We start from the raw sequence: 17,620 nt of genomic DNA on the forward strand, positions 1-17,620 counted from the left end.
TAGTTAACAAGCATCCAAATGTAAATCAAGTGATCATGGGGATGCTGCAAGGGTCATAAGTGTGAAAAATGGTCATAAGTCACTTTTTCGGTGCCATTATAACTTTGAGCGGTAACTATGTGAACTGTTGTATATCAAGGACTATATTTGCAAGATGCACAATTTAAACAAGCATATCCTAAATTACTGTATTTTTCGGAGTATAAGACGCACCTTTTTCCCTCAAAAAAAAAGGGGCTGAAAATCTGGGTGCACCTTATACACTGAAAACAGCATTTTTGCCTACCGAAACCCCGCCCCCTTCACAAAATGGCCATGCATAGCCTTTAGAAGGCTCCCAGAGTGCTCCTCGGGGCTGGGGAGGGCAGAAATGAGCGGAAAACGGACCGTTTTTTGCTCAATTTTGCCTTCCCAGCCCCCAGGAACACTCTATAAATCTCCTAAAGGCTATGCATGCCCTCTTTTTGGACAGAAAAGGGCCCATTTTTGCGAGAAAGGCTATTCATGCCCCCTCTTTTTTAGAAAAAATGGGCCCGTTTTCCCAAAAAACAGGGAGGTCTGAATTGTGCAAAAACCTTTTTTTTAATTTGCCTCTTCAAATTCTTGGTGCATCTTATACTCCGGTGCGTCTTATACTCCAAAAAATATGGTAAGCTTTCGTGGTGTAGTTCTCATGGTGCAAATCAAATCAACCCCATCAGGGCTATTTCAAATGTGTTAGAGATCAAATTCTACAACCCAGTTTCTCAACCTTCTCAACTTTATGATACACAGATTTCAATTCCCAGAATCCCACTTTGTTAAAGTTGCCAAGGTCAAAAAATACAGATAGGTCTTGACTTGCCACAATTGAAGCCCAAAATGTCTGTTGCCAAGCAAGACAGTTGGTAAGTTTTGCTCCATTTTACGATCTTTCTTAGCACAGTTAAGTGAATCTCTTCAGTTATTATGTTAGTTAACACAGTTGTTGTGTGAATCTGGCTTCCCCATTGACTTTGCTTGTCAAAAGGTGGCAAAACATGAGCTCAGGACATTGCAACCATCATAAATTCTTGCATTCCTTCATAGTATGGGAGCAGCTCTGCAGCGGACAAAATCGCTCTACAGAAAATCATTAAAACTGCCCAGAATATCACCGGGCTCCAGCTGCCAACCCTGGATGACATCTTCACATTTCGCGGATTGAGGAAGTTGCATAACATTCTCAGGGACTCTTCCCATCCTGCTTATAATCTTTTTAGACTGTTGCCTTCTGGCAGAAGATACAGAACAATTAAAACTAGGATCACAAGTCTTCTGAATAGCTTTTATCCCAGAGCTATAATTGCACTCAACAATGAACTACAGGGCCACCATCAATGAGCTATTGGACAGCACTACTTGGTCTCTTGTGTGGATGCTTGGGTGGTTTAGGGGCAGGGAGGTTTTTTGGTGGGTGGGGGTATGTTTGGGGATTGTTATGTGTGTTGGGTCTGGTCTCTGGGTGTTATGTGAATTTTGTTGTATGTGTATAATGTGTATTTAAATACAATGACAATAAAGTAAAGTAAGTAAATACGTCAGTCATCAAATGCCTGAATTTTGATCATGTGACCATGAATATTTTGCAACAGTCATAAGTGTGAAAAAAGTTTCCCTTTTTTTCAGTGACATTGTAACTTAGGATGGTCACTAAATGAACGGTCATAAATTGAGAATTACCTGTACTGCTATCATCTTTAACCAGGAGGACACGAAAACTTGAGATAATGGAAAATCTAAGAATTATAGAGAGTAGAGCTTTTTATTGGTCATTATTTAGAGAAAAGAATAAAAATAATAAAATAAACAGAATCCCACTTCCTAATATATCCCAAGTCCTTCCTGAGGTGGCCTCCGTTTCACGTCTTAGTATTAGCATCAAAATGGTTTTGTCTTCCAATACTTTTTCCCTAATTTTGTATTCTGTTTCCGGAGCAGACGCCAGTATTGCATAGTATCCGGGTCAAGTTCTTCCAACTTCTTAGGGGGGCCTAGGTCCATTTTGAAAAGCCTGGTAGGGGGAGAAAGAAGAAGAGAAACAGCCATAATAAAATAAATTGAGTCAAGCTGCATCTTGAAAAGTTTATAAACAGCAGGGACTGTAGCTTTCTACGGAGGAAACTGTCTGCAACAGTGTTAGCAACAGCATTTAGACTTATATTATGCTTTACAGCCCTCTCTAAGCGGTTTAGAGAGTTAGCATATTGCCCCCAACAATCTGGTGTCTCATTTTACTGACTGCGGAAGGCTGAATCAACCTTGAGCTGGTGAGAATCGAACACCAGGCAGTCATCAGCCTGCAATACTGCATTCTAACCACCGCGCCACCACGGCTCTGATCAAACCTCTGTACAAGTAGTCCTTGAATTACGGCCACAACTGAACCCAACATTTCCATTCCGATTGGTATTGGAGGGTTGCGCCATTTTATGCCATGAAGTGAATCACTGAAATTGTTAAGTTAATAACAACATGGTTGTTAAGTGAATCTGGCTTCCCCATTGACTTTGCTTGTCAGGAGGTCAGAAAGGGGGGTCACATGACCCCAGGACACTGCAACTGTCATAAATATGAGTCAGTTGCCAAGCATCCAAATTCTGATCAGGTGACCGTGGAGAAGCTGCAAATGGTGATTGGCAACTTAGAGCATTAAAAGATTGGTCATAAGTAACTTTTTTCAGTGCCGCTGTAACTTTGAATAGTCACTAAGTGAATGGCTGTAGGTGAAGTGCTTATCTGTATCTGCCTTAGTCACTGTTCTTTTATTTTAAATCTGGAAATAACAAACACACATAAATAAATGTGGTTTATTCTTAGATCATCATCCTCATTTTAGCCATTGTCTATCCTCTGCAGGATGAAGGCCTCTTCCGTATGTTTCCAACTGATACAGTCCTTTCTTTTTGCCAATTGGGCCCGCAATATTTGCTTGATGTTATCCATCCATCTTCTTTTAGGTCTCTTTCGTGGGTGCTTTTTATCCAGTGGGGTCCATTCTACAACGGCCACCCGCCATCGGTCCTTCTTGCTATGTGACCAGCCCACTTCCGTTTCCATTCTTTTACTCTTTTCACGGCCTCGTATATCTTTGTTTGTTCTCTGATCCATATGCGGGTCTTTCTATCTTGTCATTCAGAGATAATGGTCAAGTATTACTGTGGTAGCATATGTGAAAGGATGACAGCGTGAAGTGAATGAAAGCTATTTAGAAAATGTGTGTGTGTGTGTGTGTAGGGAATTTTGCATGAGGCAGAAAGACAAACACAAATGAAGTTTTTAAAAAAATTACAAACGAAGGAGCAGTCAGAAGAATGGAGTGAACTGGAAAGCAGACATTCAAAACTGATAGTGAGGCTGTAGATCCGGGTGAGCAACTACGGCGCCTTTACAATCTGTGGACTTCAACTCCCAGAATTCCACGGCATTGAAAAAAAGTGATGTATGACCAATTTTCATGCTTATGTGTCAACTCTCAAAACAACTTTAGCTGAAGCCATATTCCTTTTACTTCGTTTCTTGGTTGCCATACGTATGGGAGGGGGGAGGGGGAATAATTGTGGGATAATTTCCTCCCAGATGCCAGACATAACAGCGATAAGTCCCGTGCGAATCAAGGTTGTCTCAAGGACACCTCCTGAGGGCTGGAGGGGGTAGCTGAGCAGCCTGCTATCCATCTGGTTGGTTAACGTGACCAGTGACACTAGTAGGGTGGGCAATATCTATTCCTTTTATTATAATAAAACCCAGGAAATATTTAGAGTTCGTTTCACATTTGAACATGCCAATATGATGTACGCAATAAGTGTTGTGGCCCGCCAGAAGAGCTGGCAGCAGATTCAGACAGTGAGGAGGTTGGGGAGGAAGATGGGCCAGTCCTGGAGTCTGGGGAAGGCTCTGATGAGGGCTCTGTGTCGGAGGCAGAGAGGGGGCCTGGGCCATCCGACAGTTATCAGCTGCCTTCGGAGTCAAACATCAGTGAGACAGAAGAACAGCTGGAGCCTGTTCCTAATGTGCGCATGCGCACAGTTGCCAGACGAAGGGAACAGCTCAAGAACAGGGGTCGACTTGGGAGTAAGGCCACAGGTGGATGATGAATGGCCCCTCCCAGAGGAAATAAAAGAGGGGAGAAAGGGGAGTGGAGTTTGCAAGAGACAATTAGTTTGCTTAATTGGTCTGTGACTCTCCGGAGATTCCTTGCCAAGTTTTGCAGATATTGGCCTGTCAGCTCTCCAAGCCAGATAAGCTCTGTGACTGTAAATCCTCCCTTGAAAGATTTTGCCAGATGTGAATGAGCAGAATTCACAGTCAATTAATAAAAGGGACTTTTTGTCGGGACAAGGAGTTGGCTTCATTCTTTTGGGAAGCCTAAATCAGGACAATTAAATGGATCTTTGAGAAAAGCCTCGGAATCCTGAATTGATTGGGCCATTACTCGGAACCCTGACATTATGACTATTGCACCATCCCCATGGTCGCATGATCAAAATTCGGGTGTTTGACAACTGGTGTGAATTTATGACAGCTGTGCTGTCCCCGGGTCATGTGATCATCTGTAAAAGTCAATGAAGAAAACCCAGATTTATTAAACGGCTGTACAATTCATTTCACAACTGCAACGACCCACTTAACAAGTGTTCCAAACAAAAGGTTGCAAAATGGGCCAAAACGTACTTAACAAGTACTTTGTTTAGCAACGGATATGTTGGTCTCCATTGTGGTTGTACCTCGAGGACTAACCATAATGTTGTTTCTCTAATCCAAAATGTTCTTTACTTGTTCTGTCCTCTGCAGCCATAAGGACTAGAAACCAAACATTAAGAAAACCAATGTTTGCAGAGTCTGGAAACCGGGAACCAGTACCACTTTTGAGGGATAGTTGGCAAAGTTCTTTCAAACTTGAACAAGAAGTGACATTCGGAAGCAGTGGAAATTTGATCCAAGTCATCCTCAGCTTATGACCATCATGGAATCCGGAGTTTCCGTCATGATGATCATAAGCAGGGCTGGGATTCTACCAGTTCGGACCGGTTTGGGTAGCTTTGACTATCAGCTGGGAGCGAACCGGTTATCTCCAACTTTCAGCTGGGTCTGCCCACCCACCCCTGCGCTATACTCGCCTATATTCCCTTTTCTGAATCCCAGCCCCGCACCTCAGCTGTCTTCCTCCTGTGGAAGGTTTGAGGTTTATTCGATTTTTATGCCCCCCTTCTCCCAAGGACTCAGGGCGGCGTACAACATTAAAAGAAACACATACTACAAAAGTTAAAAAAGAAATAGGATATCCCCAAACCCAATTAAAATTAACAATGACACATTTTTTAAAAAGAATTCAAATTAAAATTAACAATAATCAATACTTTGATTTGTTTTGTTCAGGCCAGGCTGGCTTGCTGGAAAAGCCAACTTTTTAGGGCGCGTTGGAAGGACCGGAGGTCAGGGATTATACGAAGCTCCGGGGACAGCTCATTCCAGAGGAAAGACGCTCCCACAGAGAAGGCTCTCCCCCTGGGGGTCACCAGTCGACACTGTCTGGCCGATGGCACCCTGAGGAGGCCAACTCTGTGGGACGATGGGAGGCTACCGGTGGCAGTAGGTGGTCTCGTAGGTACCCTGGGCCTAAGCCATGGAGCGCTTTAAAGGTCAGAATTAGTACCTTGAAGGTGATTTCTCTGTAAACTGTGCATGGGCATGTCAGGCGCATCAGATGTGAAGTGTGCGTGAAGCGAACCAGTTGTTCAACCGGTAGGATCACACCCCTGGTTATAAGTCGAGTCCTTCATTTACCCAGAACAACATAATAGCAAAGAGAAGCAAAAGACTTCTGTGGCCCCAATCTCATTCCTCTTTTGCCTACAATCGTAACAGAGAAGGGTCACTGCTCACCATTCAGGATACTCGGAGTCTGGCTTCAGCTCTACGTCAGTCCCTTCCTTGTAGATGTTCACCCCCATAGCATGAGTGGTGAGCTTAACTGGGTCCTTGCATATTTCAGGGCCTTTCAGTTCTTCTTTGGAAAGTCCTTTTATTTTGCCTTTCACTACTAAAAAGAAATATATATATATATATTTCAGAAGCTGGTTTGGCAATAAATAAATAAATAAAATGTGAGTACATTATTCAGGAGTAGGGGAGGAAAGAGGATCACTCTGCAAGTCAATCATCTCTGGGGATATGGAAAAAAAAACCCTTCTTTTACATTCCTTTTTCACACTCTAAGGAACTCAAGCTTAATGCCCCCAGAAAAATACTTTCAGGAAGCAGCTCAAAAAGGGCACCTTCTGCAAATATCGCCATCATGAGGACTAGCTACTTTCTGCACATGCAGTCATCTGGTTTACATAACCCCCAAATTGTACTGTATACAGATAGTCCTTGAGTCACAGCAGTTCATTCAGTGACCATTCAAAGTCACAGTGGCATTGAAAAAAGTTACGACTTATGATCATTTTTCACACTTCCCACTGTTGCAACACCCCCATGTCACGTGATTAAAAGTCAGATGCTTGGCAACTGACTCATAGTTATGATGGGTCAGGTGATCACATTTTGCGATCTTCTGACAAGCAAAGTCAATGGGGAAGGCAGGTTCACTTAACCATGTTACTAACTTAAACAACTTCCGTGATTCACTTAACATCTGTGGCAAGAAAGATTGTAAAGTGGAACAAAATTCACTTAACTGTCTCATTTAGCAACAGAAATTTCAGGCTCGTTGTGACCATAAGTCAAGGACTACCTGTATTTTGATTAATTTGGGTTTAGTGTATTGCCTGAACTTCCACTATTGTAATATATATCTAGATTCAGCCACAGTTTTATTCCATATGGTATCAACCTTGTGAACTCTCAGGTTTCTTCTTTCCACTATGTATTCAAGATGGACAGTTATTAATTTATATATTAGGGTGTAGGTATATACATATTTATTTTCTGAGGTTTTCGCGGGTGTTAGTATGTAGGTCTCTAGTTGTTCGGGTTTTCTCCCGCGTAGAATTGGAGATGTCTTGGCGACGTTTCGACGAAGTCTCATTCGTCATCTTCAGGCTGCTTCAGACTACTTCAGGTTTGGTGTTTGGAAACTACTCCTGGAAACACCAAACCTGAAGTAGTCTGAAGCAGCCTGAAGATGACGAATGAGACTTCGTCGAAACGTCGCCAAGACATCTCCAATTCTACGCGGGAGAAAACCCGAACAACTAGAGACCTACATACATATTTATGTATATATCATATCTATATGTATGTTATGTATATTTTTGAGAACAGCGAGTAGCATTTCATTTTTAATGTGTGCCAGAGTGCCCACAGAGGGGGGGAAAACTCAATAAAGGTTATCTTATCTATAAAATATATAAAGCTTAGAATAACACAACTAAGAGACAGTTTGCTGTAGTGGCTAGAGGCAGACCAGGTAGGCTAAAAATCAGTGTTTTTCAATCTCAGTGACTTTTAAGAGGTGTGGACTTCAACTCCCAGAATTCCTCAGCCAAAAATGCTGGCAGAGGAATTCTGGGAGTTGAAGTCCACACATCTTAAAATTGACAGCGTTGAGAAACACTGGCAAGCATACGTAAAAACTTTTAAAAGCAATAAGCTTTTTAAACACTGGATTAGTCTAAAAGGCTGGGGTAACAGCACAAATGGAACTTCCATGCAGAAGAGCAATCTATCAAAAATAAACAAAGAGTCAGACTTTAACAGAATAACAAAAGTTTTAATCTATTCTCGAATACAGCTCGTCTGCCTGAACTCCACACTGTATATCGGACATTAATACAATTCGAGCATGTCCAGAGGTATTTCACGAGAAATACCCACTCCTTTCCTCGGCTCACAATAGAATCCCTTATGCCACCAGGCTTGAAATTTGGGGCTTGGATCATCTAGTACTACACTGATTAAGGTCTCACCTAAGCGTAGTACACAAAATTGTCTGCTACAATGCCCTACCTGTCAATGTCTACTTCAGCTTCAACCTCAATAATACACCTGCAAATAATAGATACAAACTCAAGGTAAACTGCTCCAAACTTGATTGCAGAAAATACGACTTCAGCAACAGAATGGTCAATGCCTGGAATGCTCTACCTGATTCCGTTGTTACATCCTCAAACCCCCATAACTCTAACCTTAAACTGTCTACTGTGGACCTCACCCCTTTCCTAAGAGGTTCGTAAAGGTGGCGTGCCTAAGGGCACCAACATGCCTAACATCTCTGTTCTATTGTCCCCATTTATTCGTACCCATTTCCTTTGTTCATGTCCATGTTTATACTTATAGCTGTTATCTTGTACACGTTCGACAAACTAAATAAATATATATATAAATAAAATAAATATAAAGTTGGAAGGGACCTTGGAGGTCTTCTAGTCCAGTGTTTCTCAACCTTGGCAACTTGAAGATGTCCGGACTTCAACTCCCAGAATTCTCCAGCCAGCATTCGCTGGCTAGGGAATTCTGGGAGTTGAAGTCCGGACATCTTCAAGTTACCAAGGTTGAGAAACACTGTTCTAGTCCAACCCGCTGCTCATACAAGTAACCCTATAGTACCATTTCAGACAAATGGTTGTCCATTTGGTGGAAGGCTATTCTGAGATGTCCCCCATCCGACCATGGAGGACGCCCAAGGCCCTTCCAGTCTGGCTTACCCGTTTTCTTGGCAGCATAGTTTCTGACGGTCAGCCGCCACCACGGAAGCTTGGAGAGCGAGGAGCAGACAGCAGCCCGCAGCTGCAGCCCAACCAAAGCCATGCGACCTCGAAACCTACCCTCTTGCTGACTCTGGAGGCTTCAGACAAACGGAGTCGGCGCAGAAGCAGAGAGCATTCTGGGAAACGTAGTTCGCCTGCCTCCTCCCCGTTTCCTTTTGCGACCGCCGAGCGTTGATGACAATGGCGACTTAACACTTTCTTCCCCAACCGGGCGCCCGCCTCAAACGTGCTGCAATCACAAGATCCGCCTTCTCCAGTCCGCTTGGACAAATATTTCATAGGTTGCAATAGGTTTCCTCCAAGGAAAAATCCCCACAGATTCTTGCACTTATGAAATATTATGAAATGTTCATTGTAGTTGATGTCCAAATGGAAGATGTTCCCGCCATCCCTAACTCACTTCGTCAGCTGGACGCAGTCCTTGAAGCCCAATTTTGGTGGCATGCTGCAGATTTGCTCAGAAAAGCATCCATATTCTTTTTTAAAAACTTTTTATAGGAAAGTTTAAGCTTTCTTTTAAAATACAAACATTTCATCATTCATTAAACCAGTGTTTCTCAACCGTGGCAACTTGAAGATGTCCGGACTTCAACTCCCAGAATTCCCCAGCCAGCGAATGCTGGCTGGGGAATTCTGGGAGTTGAAGTCCGGACATCTTCAAGTCGCCAAGGTTGAGAAACACTGCATTAAACAGTGTGTCATCTAGCTACAGAAGTTTTGTTTCATAACAGTTAAAGCTTACCACCATATTCATTATTTATATCTATTCTTATTTTAATACTGATACTTAAAACAACATAACATTTCTTTTTTTTTCTTTTTTTAGATTTTTTAAAATTTTCTTTTAATACAAACATTTCATCATTCATTAAACAGTCGTCTGGGTACACATTTTTTTGTGTCATAACAGTTAAAGCTTAAGAAAAGTGTCTATATTCCATTGGATTCTGATATATTACAGCAGGATAACAGGCTACTGGTGCAGTTCTTTTTCTTCTCTCATAGAATATGAGGATTTTTCATGATAGTCTGTCTGTACATTATTTTTTAAAAGTTCACTATATCTTAGATCAGTGGTTCCCAAACTTGGCAACTTTAAGACTTGTGGACTTCAACTCCCAGAATTCTCCAGCCAGCAGACCTCTGCTGGCTGGAGAATTCTGGGAGTTGAAGTCCACAAGTCTTAAAGTTGCCAAGTTTGGGAACCACTGTCTTAGATGAGTTTAAAATAGAATGTGTTCCAAGAGTTATTTAGTATACAGCTCAATCCTGTGCAAAGATGAAAACATATACAGCTCAAATTAGTCCCTCTTCACTACAAAAATAACTCCACTGTTATTTTTCTCCGTCCCACCCAATCCTGAGTAATTCAGCTATTTTTATTTCTGATTTCACAGGTTTTAAATGTTTTTGAGTATGACACATCTGACCGGTCAATGATTGTAGATAAACTTTATTAATACTGTAGTACTTACCATACTACTTTGGAACGCCTCGAACAATTTCAACCAACTCAGTTCCTAGGGGACAACTTCCAAATACAGTAGGTGGAATTTCCAGTCCCCAATCAACAAAGAATAATTTGTGGGTTGATGTCACACACCTGGACATTTATTATAGGTTAGATTAGAACCCACTCATTTAAGATTGCTGATTTTAAAAATTATGTTGGCTGGCAGAAGCTGTTATATTATAGTCCCCATCTCTCGTAATCAGTAGGACTTTATAATATGCTAGCCGATAACCCAGTGTTGCCTGGTTATTTATTTATAAGGGGGAAATGTCTGGACCAAACTTAATTTCTAATGTTGGATTTTCCCCCTTACCAGAGGGAGCCCCCTTGTGGAGTACTGTGAAGCCATTACCATGGCAACTCCACTGCGCTGTACAGTATAAGCCATTTTAGGGCACAACAGGCTGTATCTTAACAGAACACACACCCCGAGGGGTGTTAGGGGTGTCTTACCCCCCACAGTATTTGTTTCCAGAGAGTAAGTCATCTGTGTACCAAGTTTGGTTGAAATTGTTTGAGGCATTCCAGAGTTATGCTGGAACATACACACAAACAAACATACACACACAGAGCCATACATACATACGAGAGAGAGAGAGAGAGAGGGAGGGAGGGAGGGAGGGAGGGAGGGAGGGAGAAAGGGAGGGGAGAGCGAGAGAGCGAGAGTGAGAGCGAGAGAGAGAGAGAGAGAGAGAGAGAGAGAGAGAGAGAGAGAGAGGGAATAAGGTTCTAGAGGCAGTATTGAGTTGAGTTGAGATTATTATATTTCTATGCCGCCCTATTCCCCGGAGGGGACTCAGGGTGGCTCACAACCAAGTCGGGGGGGGGGGATTACAAATAAGAAAAAAGAACATGAACAAAACAATACCACAATTTAAAACACTCAACAACCATACCATTCGAGAGGGGACAAAAACTCATTAGCCCCAGGCCTGTCGGAACAGCCAGGTATTTTCAACATTAAGCAAAAATCTCCTGCAAACTCCATTGCCCTTTCGCTCCTCCATTCCCTATGGGAGGGGCCATTCATCATCCACCTGTGGCCTTACTTCCATCACACCTTGGTCTTTAGGTGTTCCCTTCGTCTGGCAACTCTGTGCATGTGCACACTGGGAAAAGGCTCCAGCTGTTCGTCTGCCTCACTGATGTCTGATTCTGAAGGCAGCTGATAACTGCTAGACAGCATTGGACCCCTCTCTGCCTCCGACATAGAGTCCTCATCAGATCCTTTCCCAGACTCCAGGACTGGCCCATGTTCCTCCCCAACCTCCTCACTGTCTGAGTCTGCTGGTCCATTGGCCTCTGGCGGACCACAACAGAATCCCTGATCAAATAGCAAAGCTCTATGAAAGAAAATTTGCTGTGCTTGAGCCTTCCTTCCTTCTTCTTTCCTTCCTTTGCTTCCATCCATCCATCCATCGCATAGATTAGGCCTCCTCCGAGTTCCATCTGCCAGTCAGTGCCAACTGGCAACTACACGGAGGAGAGCCTTTTCAGTAGTAGCTCCGACCCTTTGGAACGATCTCCCCGTGGAGATTCGTACCCTCACCACCGTCCAGACCTTCCGCACAGCCCTTAAGACCTGGCTAGCCCATCAGGCCTGGGGATAAAGCTAATTTGTCCCCACCCGAATGATGAATGAATGTTGCTTACTATTTTACTTCTATGTATTGTTTGTGTCTATTGTCTGTACCCTCCCTTCCTTATTTTATGTAAGCCGCCCTGAGTCCCCTCAGGGAAAAGGGCAGCCTATAAATACTAATAAAATCCTAAATCCTAAAATCCATCCATCCTTCCATCCATCCATCCAACTTAGTCTAGACTAAGATGAGAGAAGTTTTGGTTTTGTGCTACACTGGATTACATTCCTGAGCAAACAGCTATATTGTAACCCAGAGTTACCTTGTGGTAAGATAGGCAGCCGATAAATTTAATAAATAAATATATATTTTTTGTAGATTTATGGTATACCCACCCTAACACAAAGAAGGAGAAATTTCCTGATAGGACAATTAATCAGTGGAACAACTTGCCTCCAGAAATTGTAAAGGCTCCAATACTGTAAGTTGTAAATAAGAGATTGGATAATCATTTCTCTGAATGGTATAGGGTTTCCTGCCTGAGCAGGGGGTTGAACTAGAAGACCTCCAAGGTCCCGTCCAACTCTGTTATTGTATTCTATTCTAAGTTGCTAGAGACCAGCACTCGGAATCTAATTTTACTTATTCTGGAACTGTGACAGAAAAGCGGAACAGCATCATAGATTTTTAAAGGCAATTCAATCCCCATTTTCAAAAGGCAACCTGATCCGCAGATAACATGCTGTTCCAGGCTCCACTTCATTTGACAAAGAAAACAGGTGAAACATGAGCAAGGTTTTGCATTACATCAGCAAACAGGATGGTAAGGTCTGGTTTGTAGGAAACCAATTCTTCAGGTTGAAAAGGAAATAATAGACTCAACTCTGCAACAACTACATTCATTTTTTGGGAATAAAAATGCATTTTTTAAAAAGCTACCTTTTTGGTGAAGAAATTGCAGACTTCTGAGTAACACAGAAATCTGGATCTTCCCCTTATCCCCTTATGAAAGCTAGGCAAAGTCTCTCCTTTTTCAAATTTGTAAGCGGAGAGACTTTGACTTTGGGAAGCTAAATCTTACCGACGCGACAAAACTACATCTCCCAGAATCCTCTCTGAGCACATGCTCAAGCCCAATGGGAACGCGAGTGAGCGGGCGGCCGAGCAAGAGCGAACCCCAGGAAGAAAAATACGTGATTAAATATTTTTTTTATATATGTTCAGCTTTAATCCGCAGTTTGCTGGCCTCATCCTGGCTGGGTGTTGGATCCCGGCCCGCAAGGGATTCCGAAGAACTTGCGACTCACAAAGGGCTCATCTTTCTCTTCAAACTTGAGAGCCAAACTTTTCTTAGAAGTAAGTTTGCCCAAACTTTTGTGCTTTTGTTTTAATTCTTGCACTCGCCCACCCACTCACAAAAAAAAAGGGGTGGGAAGGTTTTCTACAGTGTGCAAATTCAGTTTTGTTCTCTTAAAAACGTATATTGTTGGGAAATAATTAAGCCCTTTGCTAGATCTTGGGGAACTTTTTAAAGGGGGGAATCCCTTGAAAAGGGGCAAATTTTGATTTCCTAAGATTGCTTATTTCTTTTCGAGACCTATAAACTTTCCTATATATGGAGGGGGGAGTGAGGGAGTGAGAGATGAAAACATAAGTTTAAAAGAGAAGAGCATCAGGTAGGCAATGACATCAAAGGGGTAGTGAAAGAAATATCACACTGAGACAAAAGTGGAAAATAAATTCAGAATTCAGAATAACTTGTGCAGAAGACTTGAGTATTGAGAGGGCTTTAAACCTAGAGATTTCAAGTAAACATGCTAAGAATTTATCTGTCCTGTAAGGTGGAGGGAGGAAAAACATACTTCATGTTGTGCATGGCTGTTTTCTCTTCCCTCTTTTAAATTTAATTTGGGAGGGTTATTGCATTTCCGCAGCTAAGACTTGCTGAATCTTTAGCCGCAGCAATAAATCAGTTATATGGCACTTTTCTTCAGCAACCAAACCACACTGTATATATATCTCTTTTGTGTTTAAAAAAGCAGGCATTGCATAATTTCCTGCCTGTTTGGAAGCAAATAAGTGTCAGCCAACTTATTGGTTGCTGGCTTTTTAAATCGATCCTGTCAAGCAGATGCAGCACAAAACTGCAGCATAAGAATCCTAAGAAACCAAGTTTTGTGAAAGGATCTGAAAGGACGTTGCTATTATTAAGATCTTCACATACAAAATTCCTACTCTGCAGCATATGTGCTGCATTTGATAAAGAAGCACAGTGTGGATTTTAAGCCTTGCTCCTTCTACAAAACAGGGTCACTGAGAAGCCCAGGAGAAAAATGTCCCTCGTATTAAAAGCATTAAAATCAAAACTTCTTTAAAACTAAATAAAACAAAACAGGGCAGGCAACTTTTAAAGCAGAGAGGACTGAGCATGCTCAAATAACCACGGAATGTTGATTGACAATTTTTTTTAAATAATTGAGTGGGTGGAATGAAGGAGAATTCAGCTGGCTGGGACTTTGAACAGACTTTCTTGGTGTTGTTACCTTTTAGCACAATTGCTGTGTAGCTTCAGTGCACTTTGCCTAGGACGATGGCCTTGGAGATTGAGTCAACGTATGTCTGTTTGGCAAGTAGCCATCCTGTTTTTAATCCATCTTTTTCCCTCAGTGAAGCCTGCGAAAGAAGGTTGGTTTTACTGCAGTAAAACTTTCCAGTTTTTTTAAACAGGGCATACATATCTTATCTGTGCTTGCCTAGAAAAAAGTCTGGTTTCATTTAGTGGATCTTGCCCTTAATCAAATGCATGTAAGGTAGGCCGTGATATATATGGTATATTTTCTAGTGCTGAGTTTTTTTTGTGTGTGTGTGTTTTAATGTCACGTTTTGGGTCTTCCTCCCATTACATTATGGTACTGTAGTTTTATTTTCCATTTTTCGTTTGGTTGCATTTTAGCAAAATCCAAACTTTTGTCTAGAAAATTAGAAATTGTTTCCTAGGAACAAACTGTATGTGTGTGTGTGTGTGTATGTATGTATGTGTGCGTGTGTATATATATATGTATGTATGTGTATGTATACGTATGTATGTATGCTGGTCTTGTTGTATTCCGGTCTTTTCTTACATGGGAAAAGACCCGAATACAACAAGACCAGCATACCCGTGAAAATCTACGAAAACAAATATATATATATGTGTGTGTGTGTGTGTGTGTGTGTGTGTATGTATGTATGTATGTGTATATATGTGTGTATGTATGTATATATGTGTATGTATGTATGTATGTATGTATATGTGTATATACACATATACACATATATATATTGTGTGTCACAACCCCTGGTATGCCCAAATATGGGAGGAAGCATACTGCTTCCTTTCTCTGTCTATCGGCTCATCCCAAGAGACCATCCAGACAGAAAATCATTATTTTTACTGTTGCCTTTGTTATCAGCATAAATGCAACATATATATGTATGTATGTATGTATGTATGTATGTATGTATGTATATAGGTATATAGGTATATAGGTATATATGTATTTAGTGTGTGTATATACATATATATGTATGTGTGTGTATGTATGTATGTGTATGTGTAAATAGCTTGAAATAGATCTATACTAGTCTCCCTTTATTTATTTATCAGCACAAATAAAAAACAACAAGAAAAAAACACACAAATATAACGAAGGCAACAGTAAAAATATTGGGTTTCTGTCGTGATGGACTCTTGTAACGAGCCGATTGACAGATGATGGAAGCAGTTAGCTTCCTCCCATAATTGGAGCTTACCAGGGGTTGTAAAAATCTAATATATATACATATACATATACATACATACATACATACATACATACATACATACATATATATGATTTATTAGATACATACACACACACACACACACATACATATATATCAGGATGAAAAGCTTAAAAAACCTATATTTGTAATCAATCTAAAACCCCATGGTCTCCCAACTTTTGCAGATAAATTACAAAATTTATCCTATCACAATGTTACAAGTTCCTCTTTTTTAAAAATCAGATTACACTGTTGTTAAGTCTAGGAACACGGGCAAGCACTTAATTTCTGCTGAGTTGGCAGCTTTAAGCTACAGGTTAAGAAGGAGTCCAGTTGCTAATTTTGGCTTTAACCCAAATTTGTACGTACAAATGGACTGTCTGTTACTAAAAATGGCAGACCGCATTGTCCTTCCTCAAGCTGAACACAGTGTTGAAGCCATCCGATGCTTTCAGGAACAAACTGTATATTAAAAGCACACAGCTTCTCTGGTTTCTGAAAGTATTGGGCAGCGTCAGCAGTTTGTTGCCTGGAGAAAGGGGAATGCCATCCGCCATTTTTAGTACAGTGAGTCCTTGACTTACAACCATTTGTTTAGTGAAGACACTAAGCTTGTTGATCAGAAAGTTCGGCGGTTCGAATCCCTAGCGCTGCGTAACGGAGTGAGCTCCCGTTACTTGTCCCAGCTTCTGCCAACCTAGCAGTTCGAAAGCATGTAAAAATGCAAGTAGAAAAATAGGAACCACCTTTGGTGGGAAGGTAACAGTGTTCCGTGCTCCTTCCGTGTTTAGTGATGCCGGCCACATGACCATAGAGACATCTTCGGAGAGCGCTGGCTTTAAAACAGAGATGAGCACTGCTCCCTTGAGTCGGGAACAACTAGTACGTATGTGTGAAGGGAACCTTTACTTTTAAGGTTACAGTGACACGGAAAAAAAATAACTTACCACCGGTCCTCACTCTTATCTCTGTGGTAGCATCCCAGTGGCCACATAATCACAATTTGGGTGCTTGGCAACCAAAGTGTGTTTATGATGATTACAGTGTCCTGGGGGGCATGTGATCTCCATTTGCAATCTTCTTAGCTGGTTCTGATAAGCAAGGTCAATGGGGGAAGGTGGATTCACTTAATAACCTTATGGCTCACTCAACAAACTGTGGCAAAAAGGTAAAATTGAGCACGATTCATTTAACAACACCTAGCAATGGAATTCTGGTCCCAGTTGTGACCGTAAATTGAGGATTACCTCTACTGGTAATCCTTGATTTATGAGCACAATTGAGCCCAGAATTTATGCTGCTAAGTGAGACATTTTTAAGTGACTATTTGTCCCATTGTACGAATTTTCTTGCCGCATTTGTTAATTGGAATCCCTGCAGTTGCTTAATTAGTAACACGGTTGTTAAGTGAATCTGGCTTCCCCATTGACTTTGCACTTCAGAAGGTCACAAAAAGGGATCCCCTGAACTCCCCGGTGAACCAGTGGCCAAGCGTCCAAATGTAAATCACCTGACCAGGTTGATGCAGCCACTGTCATACATCATAAGTCACTTTTTTTTTAGGGCTGTTGTATGCTCAAACGGTCACTAAGTGGAGCTCTCATAGGCAGCCCGTTTATAGTTAGAAATTCTCCTTAAGTCTTAACTTGGGGATGGCCTATATTTGGGGTTTCTGCATCAATGTGGGCTTATCCCACAGGTATCAAACTGTGGCCTGCTCATGACGTATTTGGCCACCAGTTTGACAGGCCTGGCTTATCCTCATGACTTCCTAATGATAAAGGTAAAGTTTCCCCCGCACATGCATACTAGTCGTTCCTGACTCTAGGGGGCGGTGATCATCTCCGTTTCAAAGCCGAAGAGCTAGCGCTGTCCGAAGAAGCCTCCGTGGTCGTGTGGCCGGCATGACTAAACGCCAAAGGCGCACGGAACGCTGTTACCTTCCCACCAAAGGTGGTCCCTATTTTTCTACTTGCATTTTTTACGTGCTT

The 17,620-nt window shown here is 41.8% G+C and overlaps 2 protein-coding genes across 4 annotated transcripts in view; one reads left to right on the top strand and one right to left on the bottom strand.

Annotated features, from left to right (window-relative positions):
* Positions 1-1,753: 1,753 nt before the first annotated feature.
* MRPL54 (mitochondrial ribosomal protein L54) lies at positions 1,754-8,835 on the bottom strand. The gene is made up of 3 exons (XM_032209135.1): positions 8,670-8,835; positions 5,905-6,061; positions 1,754-2,032 (listed from the first exon to the last, which is right to left on the bottom strand). The coding sequence occupies exons 1-3, from the start codon at positions 8,770-8,772 to the stop codon at positions 1,900-1,902; spliced, it is 393 nt and encodes a 130-aa protein (XP_032065026.1). The 5' UTR covers positions 8,773-8,835; the 3' UTR covers positions 1,754-1,899.
* A 4,122-nt stretch (positions 8,836-12,957) lies between these two features.
* LOC116509494 (amyloid-beta A4 precursor protein-binding family A member 3-like) overlaps positions 12,958-17,620 on the top strand; it is a 32,490-nt gene continuing 27,827 nt past the window's right edge. For all 3 annotated transcript variants that reach the window (XM_032218682.1, XM_032218771.1, XM_032218855.1), the window contains exon 1: positions 12,958-13,181. The gene's annotated coding sequence lies outside the window, so the exon portion shown is untranslated. The remainder of the gene's footprint in view (positions 13,182-17,620) is intronic.

This window comes from Thamnophis elegans, chromosome 1, assembly GCF_009769535.1.
Source record: "Thamnophis elegans isolate rThaEle1 chromosome 1, rThaEle1.pri, whole genome shotgun sequence".
NCBI lineage: Eukaryota > Metazoa > Chordata > Lepidosauria > Squamata > Colubridae > Thamnophis > Thamnophis elegans.

Coding starts and splice junctions, on each gene's coding strand:
- MRPL54 (XM_032209135.1), bottom strand. CDS start 8,772: ATGGCTTTGGTTGGGCTGCAGCTGCGGGCTGCTGTCTGCTCCTCGCTC. Junction 6,062..8,669: donor CTATGCTGCCAAGAAAACGG/GTAAGCCAGACT, acceptor ATTTCTTTTTAG/TAGTGAAAGGCAAAATAAAA. Junction 2,033..5,904: donor GACTCCGAGTATCCTGAATG/GTGAGCAGTGAC, acceptor TCCCCCTACCAG/GCTTTTCAAAATGGACCTAG.